Source organism: Scatophagus argus, chromosome 21 (assembly GCF_020382885.2).
Source record: "Scatophagus argus isolate fScaArg1 chromosome 21, fScaArg1.pri, whole genome shotgun sequence".
In the NCBI taxonomy this organism is placed as follows: Eukaryota; Metazoa; Chordata; class Actinopteri; family Scatophagidae; genus Scatophagus; species Scatophagus argus.
The window spans coordinates 3,841,989-3,858,462 of record NC_058513.1 but is presented as its reverse complement, the minus strand read 5'-3'; the positions used below and the strand labels follow the sequence as shown (position 1 = coordinate 3,858,462).

The 16,474-nt window shown below is 41.0% G+C and overlaps 1 protein-coding gene across 6 annotated transcripts in view; it reads left to right on the top strand.

The window, feature by feature from the left end:
* Positions 1 to 440: 440 nt before the first annotated feature.
* spag9b (sperm associated antigen 9b) overlaps positions 441 to 16,474 on the top strand; it is a 33,808-nt gene continuing 17,774 nt past the window's right edge. The window contains exons 1-4 of one of the 6 annotated variants that reach the window (XM_046376234.1): positions 441 to 1,150; positions 9,691 to 9,811; positions 11,957 to 12,027; positions 12,998 to 13,101. In XM_046376234.1, the coding sequence (XP_046232190.1) occupies positions 851 to 1,150; positions 9,691 to 9,811; positions 11,957 to 12,027; positions 12,998 to 13,101 (596 nt within the window). In that variant the 5' untranslated portion in view covers positions 441 to 850. Of the gene's footprint in view, positions 1,151 to 9,690; positions 9,812 to 10,463; positions 11,418 to 11,956; positions 12,028 to 12,997; positions 13,102 to 15,623; positions 16,284 to 16,474 lie in introns of those variants that run through there. The other 5 variants (XM_046376231.1, XM_046376229.1, XM_046376228.1 and 2 more) reach the window with 5 other exon arrangements.

Sequence of the window (16,474 nt, the reverse complement as noted above, 5' to 3'; positions counted from 1 at the left end):
TCGGACGTGGTAAATTCCAGTTCGTATAGTATGCACAATTTATGAAAGTTAGGTCAACATGTGTCTACTTTTGGATGTGAAATTGAGAAATGAGAAATTAAACGGCAGTGTTACATAAGTGCTCGCTTTGTGCTGCAGACTGATAATGAAAGTAAGGAGATGTAATAAGCAAATAACTAAAATTAATTTTGGGATAATTAAACGAGACAAAAGTGGAACAGCAAATAACTAGAACCACACGTCGCCCTTACGTCTGTGTATGAAGATAAACTTACAAATAAACACTTTGGACCGGTATTTCCTTAATCAGTTTTTGGTTTGTTCTCCACCCTCTAAACGTCACTTAACTGCAACTATTTAAAAGCAATGATGACAGCGATGAGATATTTTAACACCAACAATATGAACTAACAAGCTGATAGTGTTCATTATCTATATTAACTTATGTTCTGTATATACAATAACTACCAAGATAACATTTAAAGTTCTTTCTGAAGTACTACTTTGTTGAAATGTGTTAATCTCCATCTTTCCGATAGCACTTGAAGGTAGCGGCAGGAGCTCATCTGTTGGACAGGGAAACTAATCAGGAGCCAAGTAAAGACTTTTCAGGACTGCTAGCTACTGGGCTAGCAAGATTGTAAAGTCAGCCGTCCATTAGACCAAGGAATACAGACTTTGCTTTTGAAGTACAGTGTCTCTTCTGTACTATACACAACATTCGAGCTATGTTTTAGAGACACCGTTTTGTTGCGCTTGAAGTAGCAAGGCGGACAGCCTCTGGCCAGCTGAAGCTTGCGGCTAGCTCATTAACGTTAGCTGGGAAATAAGTGCAAGTGGAGGCAAGAAAATGGAGCTGGACGACGTAGTCCTGTATCAGGACGACTCTGGCAACTCGACCATGATGTCCGAGCGGGTTTCAGGTCTAGCCAGTTCAATATACCGTGAGTTTGAACGGCTAATCGAAAAATACGACGAGGACGTAGTGAAGGAGCTGATGCCGCTAGTTGTCGCCGTATTGGAGAACTTGGACTCGGTGTTCGCTGTCAACCAGGATCACGAAGTGGAGCTGGAGCTGTTGAAGGAGGACAACGAGCAACTCGTTACCCAGTATGAACGAGAGAAGGCACTGAGAAAACACGCAGAAGAGGTTGGTTTAGCCACACAAATGCCAAACTAATTTATAACCCGGATTATAGATTAGAGGCTCGTATTATGTACTTTCATATGAAAAGATTAAATGCCGAACCCAATTCGAAAATCTGGCAATTCCTCGCTGTGATGTTTATCAACTGCAAATCTTATCTCATTAATAATAAATGAATACTTTTTATGAAATGTATGTAAAACAGTTTGATTCGGTGTACTTAAAAAATCCACAAAGCATGTTTTGAAGAAGAGTTACACTTTATAAACTGGTTGTTGATACTCTCCACGGCTCGCTGTCGGGCATTTTGGCGGAGGTACGAGGTTACCCTTCTCTGTAAATGTAAATATTGTTAAAATGAATCCTAGTTTGATGGGTTGGAGATTGGTGAAAATGGTTTTTAAGAAAGACCACCCTGTATCTGGGCCAGTCTGACAGTTGTCCGGAGCGCAAAGCACACACTGTACTTTGGCTGCAAGTTCAGGTCACCATGGATTCCCCGACTCTCGGGACCACCGTTGCAGTTGGTGTTTCTGCGCAAAGAGGGACGCGCACCACTGTAGTTTATCTTGTAAAACCCCGGTGCATTCATTTACATCCAAGCCTGAGATAAATGCAAACCAGTCAGTGATTTGTTGATCAGGTGTCTGCTTTCTGTCGCCTCCAACAAATATCTCTTTGAGTGTCAGTGATCACATTTAGCTTCATGAGTAATGACAGTCTCACTGCCCTGTCATTTTATTGAAGCCAAATGACACACCTAATTCCATGTTTTTCATTACTTCACCACTGTAGAGCAGTTTGTGTTTGGACGGTGACACATTTGCAGTTGTTATGTGTTACAGTAACACTCTGGGTCTCTGTTGAAATTGAAGTGTGTGTTTACATCATTATTAGATCAGTTCTGTTACTCGTTTTGCTCTACTGCACCGTATATGATCTTGGGCGATGCTTTAAAAAAATAATAATAATAAAATAAAACAGCCACTGTTCCTCAGTGGCAATCCAGCATTAAATTTTGAATCCACAGACACTAAACAGACATGCTGATGAGATGAAAGCTGTAGGATCCACAGTACTGTGTGTTTTGCTTTAGCAGCCTATTAGCCCAAAGTAGAACTGTCAGCTTTCTGCTCCCGTGTGCACTCCCACTGTCCCTCTCACTGTCATTACTTATTGCTAGGTATGAGGAACGACTATGGAAAGAGTTGACCAAAGGCCCGAGTCACTCCTGTTACAGCAGTTACCATAAGTTGCCCCCGATAACCATGTTAGGAAGGTTCTGGATTATACAGGTGACAAAGAGATTGGTTGCTTGCAAAACTTCTATTGATTATAAAGCACTGTTTCCCAATCAGTGGTACTCGTTCCTCAGGACATACTACTGCTGTTGCCTTGGTGTGTGTGGAGAGATTGTGAAGGAGCTCAGCTAAAGTAATGGATAAACATTTGAAAATGCACCACTAAAAGCAGTAGATAAATCCCGCTTTTGTCACCGTCGTATGAATTCAAACTTGACCAAGCTGAACAAAAAACTGACAGTTCAGTTATGTGAAAATATTACTTCCACTACAATATCAACTTTATAATATTAATAATTAAATAATTTCCTGTTGAAATTAATATAGGCGAACGCATTTGGAACATAATAGATGGTGTTGATGAGGATGTAGTAGAGTTCATGAGACTAAACTGTAATGGGGCATCTTGCAAAAAAAGGTTGGAAACCAGTGATAGAGAATAATACTAGTATCTAATACAAGTGGAAAGAATATCTCTGTAATGCAAAAAAAAAAAAAGAAAAAACCTGAACCAGAGTGTGAACTATATGAATATCTGAAATACTCTTGCAGAGAAACAGCCTTTATGCCCTTTGAACCAGGTATACCAAAACAGAAGTGGCTACGTTGTTTAAGAAAAAAAAAAAGGTCACATGAAGACATCCACAAACGTACCTTGAAAGAATTCAAAAGTTTAGTGACCAGAAGCATTCTTTCTGTGAACCTTTTACCCTGTACTGCCTTGTGTATGTTCACCTTAACAAAACTGCGGCCATCCGAATGGAGATGGACTCTGTAGATCCTGCACTGAAAATTGAAACTAAATGTGAATTGTTTGAATGACTTCTGCTGAGTATCAAGTTGAGTTTCTCTCTGCACAGTCACAAGTCTAGAAATGATTTGTTTGTAACCGTTTGCCAAGGTTAAAACTGAAACGCATCACTGACAAAGCTGTGTTATGTCTTACGTTTGTGCACTAAGACTGTGAATGCAGGGCATGTTCTTCTCAGGCTACAATCAACACTGTATGCAGGGCCCAGAGGTTTAAGAACGACTAAACAGACTTTATAAGAAAACATACAACTTAATATAAAATAAAATAAATGTGCATGTAACTTTATCATCTGTAATTCGTCCTTTTAATCAAAACATTTGACCCAGCATTGATATTGCAGGAGTTATACTCTGGTAAAGCTATTTTTTAAAATGAATTTCATCTGAGTATGCAGTATTCCTCATCTTAATTCTCACTGGTCCTCATGCTTGGGCTTTATATAAACAAAAAGCCCCTCATTGATGCATCTTTAACAGCCCTGAGCTACTACAGGGATTTGCACTTAATCTGGCTTATTATTTTTCCAGCCATTTAATCCCAGACAAATGAGTGGTGGGCAGCATGTTGTGGGGCGGGGGATGTTACAAACCAAACCTTAGTGTGACGTAAACGTTTAAATACACAAAATTGATTTATTGCTTAATGTGAGTCTGGCTTAAGAAATCACAGCGAGATGTGTGTACATGCGCGGCATTTGCCACACCTCGGTGTTTTCCTAGTTGCTGACATTTGGCTTGACAGCTAAATGTTGAATGACAAGCGCAACAGGTCACAAAGCTGTGTGTTAATAATTTATGTCATGTCGTAACGTGTTGCTAAAGCTTTGTGATAGACTCGTGCACACTGGATTTTCCACTGACATGTTCTGGACTTCCATAGGTTTGGTCTGCTGGCTGCTGCGTGTAAAATACCTCATCCTCTGTGAAACAGTCAGCCAACATGTTGGTATGAGCAGAGATATTCTCATGCCGAGATGATGTCATATGTCTTGTCCTTTGACTTTACATCCTCTCTGTAGGAGAAGTAACCTTCTGTACATGCCAGTGTAGGAACTTGCAGGAACAATCATAATTCAGGATGTGGTATTTGTGGCTATAGGAAGTTGTGACTGTGTCAGGATTGGGGGGGGGGTTAATGAACAGAGATTTTAACTGTACCAGCCCTTACATTCAGACTCTCAGTGTTTTGGTACTGATGAAACAACAATTTGTGGTACCCAGATTTGCTGAATTACATCAGGAATTGTCTAATCAAAGAATACACAAGCTACAAAATATTTATTGCTAAGTGTTAGGAGAACATTAGTAATTTTTTCATTTTGGTAATGGTTTAAGTAGTTTATCTGGAAAGGTTCAACTTTTAGGATTATTTTTATTCCACATTTTAGGGAAACGGGAGTCAAACCCAGCCTGCTGCAGTATGGACTGTCTTGGTATGCAGGAGTCAACAGCAACAGCTTGCCCTGCCAGGCAAAGGAAAAAAGACTTTAACACTGACCTCTGATACCTGGTCTGTAGTGTAGCTTTTGAGCTACTAGGCTACTTCAGTTATTGAAGCAGATATAGCAAAATACAGCAACTATTATAAAAGCATTGTAGGCAATATTAAAAAAAGAATATGGCAGCCACTCAGAATTATTTTTCTTATTGATTAATCTGCTGATTATTTTCCTGATTAATCATTTGTTTCTTTTTCTGTAAAATATATTTAAAAAAGTCATTTCAATTTCTTCTCATGATTTTCCAGAGCTAAAAGTAAAAGCTTGAGATTGCTCTTTTGTCCAACCAACTTTCCAAAACCCCAAAGACTGTATTTATTTGCTTTATTCATTATTCATTTGACAAAGAAAACAGCAAATCTTTACATTTTAGAATAGTTCCAAAAACATATCACTGTATCAATACAGCAATCACTGTAATTGGTTTTATATATGAAGTGAACTGTCATATAAGAAGAAAAGTCTGTCTTCTCGCTTGTAAGTTTGGATTTATGCTGTATGATTGGTAAAAAGATCAAGTAAGCTTCGGATCAAAAATTCCTACCACAGTCTGTGACTCCACTGTACATTTTTTCCAAAGTAACATAAATTGAAGGCAGGTTTGATCAGCGATAATCCACGGTTTTGTATCTGGACATAATCAAAACAAATGCTCTACAAACTGCATCTTTCTTATTAATGTCTCTGGAGAAAAGTCACATTTTTATTTTATATTTTATGTTACGCTGGGTTCTAAACCACTGTGATGTTTTTGCACTCAGCTTCTGTGAGGTCATGTGAAGTTTGGCTTTCTGTAGCTAGAGAAAGTTCGCATTATATACCAGAAGGTTTTTATCAGGCTGGAGTTTACCAAAGCTTACAAAAGGTCAGTTTGCAAAATATAAAATTATTCTTTTATTAGTCTAACAGAGTAGTAAAATGCACATGTATGTGTGTGTGTGTGGACATTATTGCTCATAGGGAGGAAGACTTTTTCTGTCTGTAGACACACACCTATACGGTTCATTGCAGACCACTTTTTACAGCAAATGCCAGATGCAGAAGTCCATGAATTGTGGGCAAACACACATGTAGAGACGCACATACGCATCCCCTCAGTCACTCAGATAGCAGCGACCGAGCTGATACCAAATTCGTAACACATTTGGACATTTCAATGCATTGTGAAAACAAATGAGTAGCATCGCTTAGACTCGGTTACTGAGCTGCTCTTTTGGCAAAATGTCACTTAAGAAGCAGAGAAGCAGATTATTCCTACCAAACAAGCCCATTGTATGAGCCAAGTCTAGCTTTTTGTTGCTTCAGGCCCAGAGGAATACCCCTTCTTAGTAGTTCGTCTCCGCAGAGGAGAGGAAAAGGCAAGGCAGGAAATTCTTAGGGAAAAAAAACAGCACTTCCCTCGGTTCTTTTGTCCAGTCACAGTTGTCTGCTGACCACAGCCTGCCCCTATATAATGGTGGCTGATTGATCATCATGGTTCTTTAACGTGAAATATGTTAAAAGAGAGAGCAAAGTACTGATAATTGGTAATATGTTGTAGCATAGCCTCATTTGACATGAGAAAAATGGTGGACATAACGATAAGAAAGGCAAAAGTTTGTTAGCCAGTGTCGCTCTAGGGATGGCAAAGTCAACTGGTCCACTTCAGTCCAGACTGAAGTCTCTTAGCATTGTTTGCATGGATTACCCTGAATTTTTACATTTACAGTGATGGTGTCCAGTGGATGAGTCTTCCATGCTTTGGGGCTCCCCTGGCTTTTCCTCTAGTGCCACCATGAGGTTGGCATTTATGGTTCTTAGCCAAAAACTCTAAATGGAGTTGATTTCACTCTGTGTCAATTGAGTGCCAATACAGTGGTGCCCTGTTTGTGTGTGTGTGTGTGTGTGTATAAGTGTGTGTTGGCACTCAGGGACAAAGGGAGCATTATAAACGCAGCATGGGGGAAGAGTGCATGTTAAAAGCACTGGAACGCTCATTCTCTGGAGCGTTGTCATATGCACAAGTCTTCTTCCTGGGTCATATGATGAGCAGCATGGTGAGAAAGGAAGATGCTGGCAGTTGTTTTAATGAACGTGTTGATGTGGTGGTGGGGGGTGTCGGTATGTGTCATCCCAGTCTTTGATTGAGTTAATTGCCCTTAAGAGAATCCTGCATTTTCTTCAAATGCTTTTCCTGTCAGCTGTTAAAATGCTCAGAAATGAAGGCCTCTAGCCATTTAACTTGTCTTCCTGTTGTACTCGTGTACAGCTGCAGATTAGGGGGGCACCCCTACTATGAACCGTCTGTAGTCTAGCCCAGGGTTGCCTTAATGCTCTTAGCAGATTTACATGAAAAATGTTCCGTTACTACCAATACCTCAGTTCTTAAGATGCTCCCTGGGCTTTCCAGACCTTGCTGGGTCCTCCATAAGTCTCTCGATCCCCAGTCCAGATAAACCCCCCACCCCCCACCCTGTTTTCACCCTTGGAATGCAAAGGCCACATTGAAAGGCCAGTGGCAGAGAAAACCATCTGAGCCCATCAATGGTTGAATTGTGTTTTTTTTTTTTTTTTTTTTTAAAAAAACAACAGAAAGCTAAAAACAGGCCTCGAGTTCACAAAAGCGTCTTGAAGAAACACCTCTGTTAGACACCTCCAGTGGCGACGTGACGTACGTACAAAGAAGAGGCTGCTTGTAACAGGGCACTCAGGTGATCCTCACATCCTTTCAGATGACACCCTCCCCACTGCCCCGGGGCCCAGCCACAGCTGAGCGCCCACATGACAAGACTACATGTCTGTTGCATGGCAGAGTCTTCGCCTGTCATCAGACACCTGACTCAGTCTAATGTCAGGTGATAAATATGTTGGTGCATTATTACATCTGGATAATGATCCATGTGTTTTTATTTTTTATTTTTATTGCATTTGGCCTAATGAGATTTTATTTTTTTTTTTCTTCGTAAGTTCTGCTGTAAGAGCATAGTATGAGAAAACTTTCTATTTCCAAGTTGTCTTATTATCCTGTATATTTTGAGTTAGGCTGCAACTAATGGTTATATTCATTATGGGTTAATTTACTTCTCAGTTAATCACTGAGTCAGTAACATTAGAGTATGATGAATTAAGCTCATTACAGATTTTTTTTGATCCCATGGTGATATTTGAGCGACAGTCCAAGATCCCAGAAGACTCATTTAATTGTTATGGAAGGCCAAGAAAACCAGAAAATGTCCACATATAAAAGGCAGGAACTTCTGCCATTTGTTTTGCCAACGTCCTAGTAAATCTATGTTGATGAAAATGTTGGTGAGTTTAGGTTGCAGCAGAAATGCCATCAGCTATGATATGACTGGTCCACATTAAACCCAGTGTTTTTGTGTCATGAAATTCAGTGTTTCGACTGTTGGCTGCATGCATTCATTCACAATGGCTTTTTGATTTTGTTTTCCCCCAGCGTTTAAAGTGTATACAGTTGCTCTTACATGGATAAATACAGCCCTACTGAATCAAATCCCAGGCCTCATGTTATCTTACATAAAATAATATTCCCTTGGGTATTATGCAGTAAGATGAACAGATTTTGAATTAAGTAGAAAGAGAGAACTGGTATCAGATTGATGCTCTTTAGCATCTCATCCCCGGAGGCTAAGACTGCATGACTTTTATGTTCCCCTGACTTTACTGCCATGACATTGAAATTTGTGGTCCGGAGTCAAATGTTTAAACCTTTGAACTATTTGATGATTGCTGTGAAATTTGGTAAAGAAATCAGTGTTCACATCAGGATTAACCGTAGTGACTTTGGTGGGGTTTTTTGGTTTGTTTTGTCCAATGCTGTCATCAGTCAAAAATTTCAATTTGCCTTCTGACACTCTAACCTAAGATGAGCTGTAAAAATGGTAAAAAAAAAAATGCCAGATATAAGCAGGATAGTATTGTCATTATGAGCATGTTAAATTGCTTACACGTATTCATTCATACATTTTCTTTTGTCTCAGTCTTCTCCTTTGCAACCATACAATATGGTCTTATTTTTCACTGTCGGTGCCAGCGCTTTCAGGTTATGTTAACGTCCGCATTTGCTTTGTTCCTTCATTCTATCTTGAAATTTGTCCCTTCAGAGCTGACCAAAGTTTCTTCTAATCTAATTTATTCACAGACAGAGTGTAAATTGCCATCAGGGAGTGGTGGTTAACCCAGGATTAAATGGTGGGTTTGTGACTGGAGACAGTTTGGGGAGCTTGGTTGAAGCCCCAGATGTACACTCTTACCCTGATCGCTAATTTTACTCTTGTCATCATAATGATTTCCTGTGCATGAAAGTGTTTTGAGTGACTGTTTATCAGTTCATCCTGATATGGTAAGAGTCTTAGAGTTCTTAGTTCAAGATCCCCTGAGAGAAGGACTGAGGTTAGTGACACCAGCTGCTGTGTGAAGCCCGATAAAGCTGTTGCTAACTTTCCTGGGACACTGTGTGTATGTGTACACAAACACACACACAAAGGCGGTAGCTGTAGTTTTTTATTTTTTTCCTTCTTAGTGAGGAAGCTGGCGGTGCGCACCTGTTGTGCAGAGAGGTTGGGTGACTTAACAATGCACAGGAGGAGGTGGGTAGTGTATGCTCTGTTTTCCACTGGTATCAACACTGTTAACACGAGCAGATCTTTATCTTACACACACATGGATTCAGTCCACATCTCCTAACTCTTTTTCATGTGCACTCAGGTGGTTCGATGTCATACATGGTGATGTTTGTGAGGTCATGCAGAGCCGATGTTAGACTGGCTGAGAGGAAATGACTACCACATGCATGTGGGACATTTCTGTCACCTCTTGCTGCCATAAACGATTCATCTCATCAGTCTCGTCATCCTCACTTGGAGTTCGTTTCAGTGCTTGGATAATAAATGGTCTGTGCTCTCCCTCTACTTTCTGTCTTTATCTGCAGAGGTACATCGCCTTTGAAGACTCCCAGGATGGAGAGAAGAAGGATCTCCAGTGTCGACTGTTGATGTTGGAGTCACACACACGTCAGCTGGAGCTAAAGATTAAAAACTATGCAGATCAGAGTAAGTCCACTGTATTGTACCGATGTCACATACACAGGTTTAATGGAACTGCCTGTGTTATTGAAAAGTATGAAACACACACACACACCCCCAGGCCAGAAACCCTGTGAACATCATCGACAGTTTGCAGGTCTTGTGACTGTTTGTGAGCCTGATGTGCCAGAGGGTACATGAACTCCCATGCCCGTAATGAATAAAGGCCATTGGTTAGACACTATTAGTGTTGCCTGCCAAGTCTGCTAAATGAGCTGTAATAGAATAGACCAAACATGTTCCAAGCCCAGAAAGGTTCAGTGTGCCGCACAAGAAGACTTCAGAGAGCTAAGGTCCTGACGTGCTTGTACTTTTTATTTAGAAAGCAAAATTTTCTATTCTTATCATTTTGTCTTTCTAAGTAAAAAGAACAGTTAAATGCCACAAACATTAGTTAAGTAACTGATCATTATGTCTTTTGTGAAAGTAGGAAAGCACTCTTAAATGTAAAGGACAGGGAAGTCAAAGAGTGTGTTAGTCTTTTCCAGGGCAACAACAGAAACCCTCATGATGTGTGCATGACTGCACTGTTGACTGTGTGTGTGTGTGTGTGTGTGTGTGTGTGAGACTGTGACTGTGACTGCTTGTTTGTTCCACCGCAGGACCGTAACATACGCCTCCTTAATGCTAAGGGAAAATTTGAGAGCTCTCAGCAAATTTCTTTTTTTTCTCCCCGTGTAACACTTCCCTTTTTTTCTGTGCGCGAGTTTCATATGTGTGTGTAATGACGTTTGTGGACTGAATTGGCAGCAGTGTGACTTGGGTCGCAAAGGTGGGCTTGATCATGTCAGCGGAACACACACACACAAGAACACTTCAGTGAGTGCAAACACACTGTCATGATCATTTTCTGTTTATTGTTTTTATTTCATTACTCATTTAATGTTATGTTGACTTGGGCTACTGTGAGGCCTACACTGACACAATTATGGGACAAGAACCGAAATGGTTAGCTGATTGGAAGAAAAATAACTGGCAGTCAGTTAATTCTAAGTAAAATATGCAACAACAAACATTTCAGCTTCTTTCTTTCTGTGGATATTGATGAGAAGGTGAGTTCTTTCGAAAGGACAAATTCAGGCTTTTCATGTGGGACTTTCCTTCAGGATCACTTTCTTTTCACCCTACACGTCTCTGAGTCTCACCTGGGTTATTTCGGCTCCACTGTTTAGCGTCTAGTTCCTCTTATTAGCCCTCATTTGATAACCACAGTGAATCACACTCTGTGCAGCTGCAGTCTGAACTGTTGCGCTTGATGAATTACGTAAGTGTTGAAGTTGTCTAAGCCATGAATACCTGAGAAGGAGACCGTATCTGACTTAAAACCGGTGCTGTGAAGAGCGAATCACTCAGTTCGCTTCCGCTTTTTATGCAGGAGGCATTTTAGTGCCGCCGTCCTCCTTCTGTGAGAAGGCACCTTTCTTGGCCAGCATCTGAAAACACACACCAAGCCTGTTGTCTGTCAAACCTGTTTGGACTACAAACTAATAGGACCTTAGGACCAACACAGAAATACGGATGACCGTTGTTGCTGACTGGATATGACTGAGGCTGATGGCTGCTCTGTAGATGGGTGTGTTTACTCTTTATAGCCTGTGTGATTTTCTTTTGGTTAAAAAGTACATATGAAAAGTGTGATTTGACTGAATGTTTCACCAGTGTAAGGTTTTAAAGGAGTAGTTATTCTTCCTGAGGTTGCTATTTTTGGCTATTCTACAAATATTAAAATGTAAAAACCAAATCGGTTGAAACATTAATGACAAGTTTGATTTCTTAGTTGTGATTCAGAGCGGTGAGGCGCTCTGATTGGTGGAGCTCACCAAGGCTTTATTTGTGTGTGGTGGCCCTCTTGTGGCTCTTAGATGTTATCACAGCAACCATTCTACTATCCCATTCGGTACCGTTAAAAGTAAATGATACAAGATGTGAGGTAAAAGTACTTTCATTTGTAAGTGGAACACATTGATAAATGTTTTGTCCAAAAGTGACATTAGTTCACCCACTTGTTTTTATGAGTTAAAGCTCCTTGTTGTTATGCGTAAGTCTTACTGCGAGTCTGATGGCTTTGTTTTGGCACATGTGTTTTTGAGTAATTGTCTCTTTTTCATGCAGTCAGCAGATTTGAAGAGAGAGAAGCAGAGCTCAAGAAGGAGTACAATGCTCTTCATCAGAGGCACACAGAGGTATGCTGGTTTAGGATAAAACTAATGCATGTTTGGAAGCTTGTTTACCTGTGCATATGCTTTCACAGTAAAGCATACTGTACATACAGTGGCAACATGAGTATCTTGACTTTCTTCAAAACACAATAACCAATAATGTGCATGTTTTTTTTTTTTATTTTACATAATATATAAATTGATTTTAAATGAAAAAGTAATCATCCCATGTATCTTGGACATGATTCTGAGAGTTTTTTTTCAAATTTTACCAGCTACACAATACATAACTATTGTTTTTATGGGCAGATAAGTGAAGCAAGTCCACCAGACACTTCCATATTTTACCATCATTAGGATGGTGTCAGTGTGTAAATTCACTGATGATGACAACATACATTATTTGGAGAAAACTGCAACTGTTGTTCAAAGGCATATGTTACAGTGTTTTGAATTCATAATGAAATTCAGTTGAACAAAATGGAGAGACAGAATTTGACATTTGAAAACAAAGGTACTCAAAATCGAATAGGGTGAACTGGTTGAAGATGATTAAAATGTGTAGTATCCAAACATGAAATCTTTTTCTGCTGTTGCTTCTGCTGAGCTTTGTCTGTTGTCTGATTATGCATCACCAAGAGATGCCCCATCATCCAAACAAGCCTCTCAGGCTTCAGCAGCCAACTGCTGATCTGAATAATGTTGAATAGACAAGATGAAAGTCTAACAAAAGCTGTCAGCTACATACTGTTGGTACATCTACATCCTTTATTGTGAGTCTGGCTGTCACGGCTGTGCTTGGTCACAATATGCTTCCTATGTGAATGATCATAGTAATGACTGTTTAAGATTGTGCTCATTTATGTTTTTTAAAATCTCTGCAGAAGTACAGGTAGTCTGGAGAGTCGGAACGGGTTTAAATGCAGAGTGTAACAACAACAACAACAGAATTAAATTTTTCCTTTTTCCAACTGGGTATGTGTGTTTTGTACAGATGATCCACAACTACATGGAGCACCTGGAGCGAACCAAACACCAGCACGCGCTGGCCGCAGCAGAGCCGTCAGATGCAGGCACAGGCACGCCAGTCAGAACACGGTGAGGCGGCCCACCCACGCCAGCTTTATGTTCTCGCTTCACAGCGCATGGTCACATTCAGAGATTCCTTACAGCCAGTGTGTTCATCTGAACCTACATCATTTGTCAACCCTATAATCACTTGGACTTAAATTTGAATTTGAAGCTTTGTTTTCTTTGAATGCAGAGGTAATTAATGCTACTGCCCTCATTGGGAAACAGTTTCTAACATGCCAGAGAAATATGTTTTAATTGCATTGAACATGCTAAACTAATTACAAGAAAATAATGGCTGTTGGATCAGTATATGAAAATGTCATGTAATCAGTAGTGGGAGCTTGCAGTTTTCATTTTCGGTTTCCCTGATTTTTAAATGTTTCCTTTTTTTTTTCCTTTTTTTTTAATTCCTTGACACCATGATATTCTGTTTTGTTTTGAGATATTGACATTTACTACAGTCATATTAATGAAATCTGTAAGAGTCCTCCAATTTCAAGTGCAAATTAGAATTTATAGCTCAATATAAATTGGCATTCAAGATGTGACAAAGAGTGTCGAGGTGGACGCTTGTATACCGTAAGTGAGTGGGCCTCCAGGTCCGCAGTGCTGGAGCAGTTTTAAGCACTGTAAGCTCGACTCCCACACGCATGTATCTTCCCCTACGTGCAAGAGGCAGAAATAGGTCAGAGAACCTGTCTCAGCAGAGAATAAATGCAGGAAAAGAACCTGAAGAAACAGTTTCAGCTAAATGCAAAAAAAGAGATGTGTGGAAAATAGATACTGGGTGTTTGCAGACAAAGATGAATGTTCATGAAATAAGACTGCAATGAGAACATTAAATGTGGAAGGGAGACTGTCATTGGAAACCGCTGTAAGGTATTAAACTAGAGTTTCTTGGGACAGATAGGGGTTGCTGTGGAATGCTGTAGTTTGGCAGTTGTCAGATTAATCTACTTTGATGGGATGGTGAGCTCTGTGGTTGATTGCTCTCTTGCAGAGCAGATTATGTTGCAGGGGAAGCAGGAGAGAAGGTTTGTTTTATATTCAGTGTGTGGTTTATGTTAAGATATTTGTTCAGCCCCTTGTGTCAGCAAGCATCAGTTTTTAACCAACTTGCTGCTCCCAGTTTCTTTAATGTAAGGATTCGCTGCTTTTCGTTGTCATTTGTGGCAGTAAACGAAGAGTCCTTGAAACCTGTAGACTCTGTTAGTTGGACAAAAGAAACCCTAAGAATTGTAATGATTTTTCCCAATTTTTTCACATTTCATTGATAAAGTGACTGGTTGATAAATCATGAAAATATTCAGCTGATTCCTTTTTGGGGTTTTTTGATTAATTGTCAGTGGCATAGATTCTTCCATGATTCTCCAGGTGTTTTGATTGATTGATGCTGCAGTTCAAGGCCACCCCACAACGTAATGCTGTCCCCATCACACGTCTTGGTGGTAAAGGTTTGTTTCTGCTATGCCAAATATTTAGTACAGTGGTCTCATCAAACCACAATACCTTCTTCCACTTGCCTCATGGTAAACAGCAGCCCAGATGTCACGTGTCTGGACTTTTCCTTTGCCACTCCGTTAAACACCAGGGCAGCAGTTGTTTTATGTCTCCAGGCCTCTCAGTGGCCTCCCTCATCAGTACCCTTCTCACAGAGATTTTGGAATACTTAGTCATGTCATTTTGTGAAGTCTTTTCAGTATCTTGGACATGCCTTTGTGTCTTTTCTCTGATTGGTTCTTTTCAATGATGACATCAGCCTTTTTTTGGTCTTTTGGACATTTGGTTAGTCAGTCTCTTTGGTCCACTTAACACCCTTTAAGGTATTGACCAAAATAACCAACTACCAGTACCAAGTAGTATTGAAACTTCTCCAGTCTAACAATACCTGCGTTTGGATCTTTTTGCATCTGGCTGTCTATTTGTATGGTTTTGGTCACAGCTAATCACTGCTCTCTTTGTTTTAACGTAATGTGTGATTGTCCGATCTGTTGGCATCAGTGTCACTTTGAGGGTATTGGTTTTAGTACTGGTATTGTAACTTTTTAAATGATTCCCAGTCCTGTTGCCACCATGAGTTTTGGTTTGAGTGAAATGTCTCGGCAACTATTAGATGGATTGCCGTACTGATGTTCATATTCCCTACAGAATAATTTGTACCAGCTTTGGTCATTGTTTGACTCCTTTAGCCATCACAGAGCTGATAGCATACCTGTAGACGCATCCTACAATCGCTGTGTTTCACTGTTGTAACATGACAAAACAGTCCAAGCAGTGTGATTGGTGTTTATTAGAATACAGTACAGTGACATTAAAATCATGGACTGTATGTGTCCATTCAGGCACTCACCAGTATTTCCTTGCCCCTCAGTGTCCCTCCAGTTGTAGACACATTGCCAATGTCCCTGTCTCACCATACACGGCTTTTGATCGGTCTCCCTGTGTTGCAGCCGCTAAGCTGCAGCCTGAGAAAGAGGCATATGGAACGAGCTGCCTCAGCATCCAAAAGAGAGGGAGATGGGGAGAGACAGAGAGGGAGGGGAGCTGGGTGCTATGGGAGTGAGAGAGGGAGAGCGGCAGAGTGTTCTAGACTGCACAGCGGCAGCCGCGTTAGCATCTCGTCAGAAGGGAGAGTGAAAAGGAGGAAGGAAGACAGAATCACCTGCCAGAGGACAACAGTGGAGGAGATTAGCCGCCGCCGGCTGAGCAGATGAGCCGCTGCTCTGCAGCCGCCCTGCTTTAATCAGGCACTGCTGCTGAAGCCACCGGGATTACTGCTGTTGTGACTCCTGCCGGTAGATCGTTCTGCCATTGACCTGCTGCCTCACAATTGAGCTGCAGCACACAGAGCCTGCTGCTCTGCTGCTCACTCCCAGCTACAAGGATACAGCATCTTTGACCTCAGCTGCACATGTGGTTAGTGTCCAGTTACAGGTCTCGCGAGGTGAATTTGAAGCTTCACTGACGCCACCTCATCGTCTGTGCCCCCCAACCTCCTGGTCCAGGTTAGGCACTGGGCCATGATTTGGGGGGGCCATGAGCCCCGGGTGTATGCTGCTGTTTGTTTTTGGCTTTGTAGGGGGAGCCGTGGTCATCAACTCTGCCGTACTGGTCTCTCTGTCAGTGCTGCTGCTGGTTCACTACTCTGTCTCTACCGGCGGCCTACCTGCCCTGCCTTCCTTACCTTCCTTACCCAGACCCAGCAGGTATAACGTGTATGTGTGTGTATGTTTATCTAAATGTGCCTTAGCCTGCTGTAATGTGTGCCAGTCTTGTAGCCATGCAGTCGCGGTGTTGCTGCCATGTGGGTGTGTTATAGTCAGACCGTGTGAGACTGCACACTAAAAGTGGGTCAAGAGAGAGTGAGAGAGGTGGGGAAAATGGCAGAGTCATACCT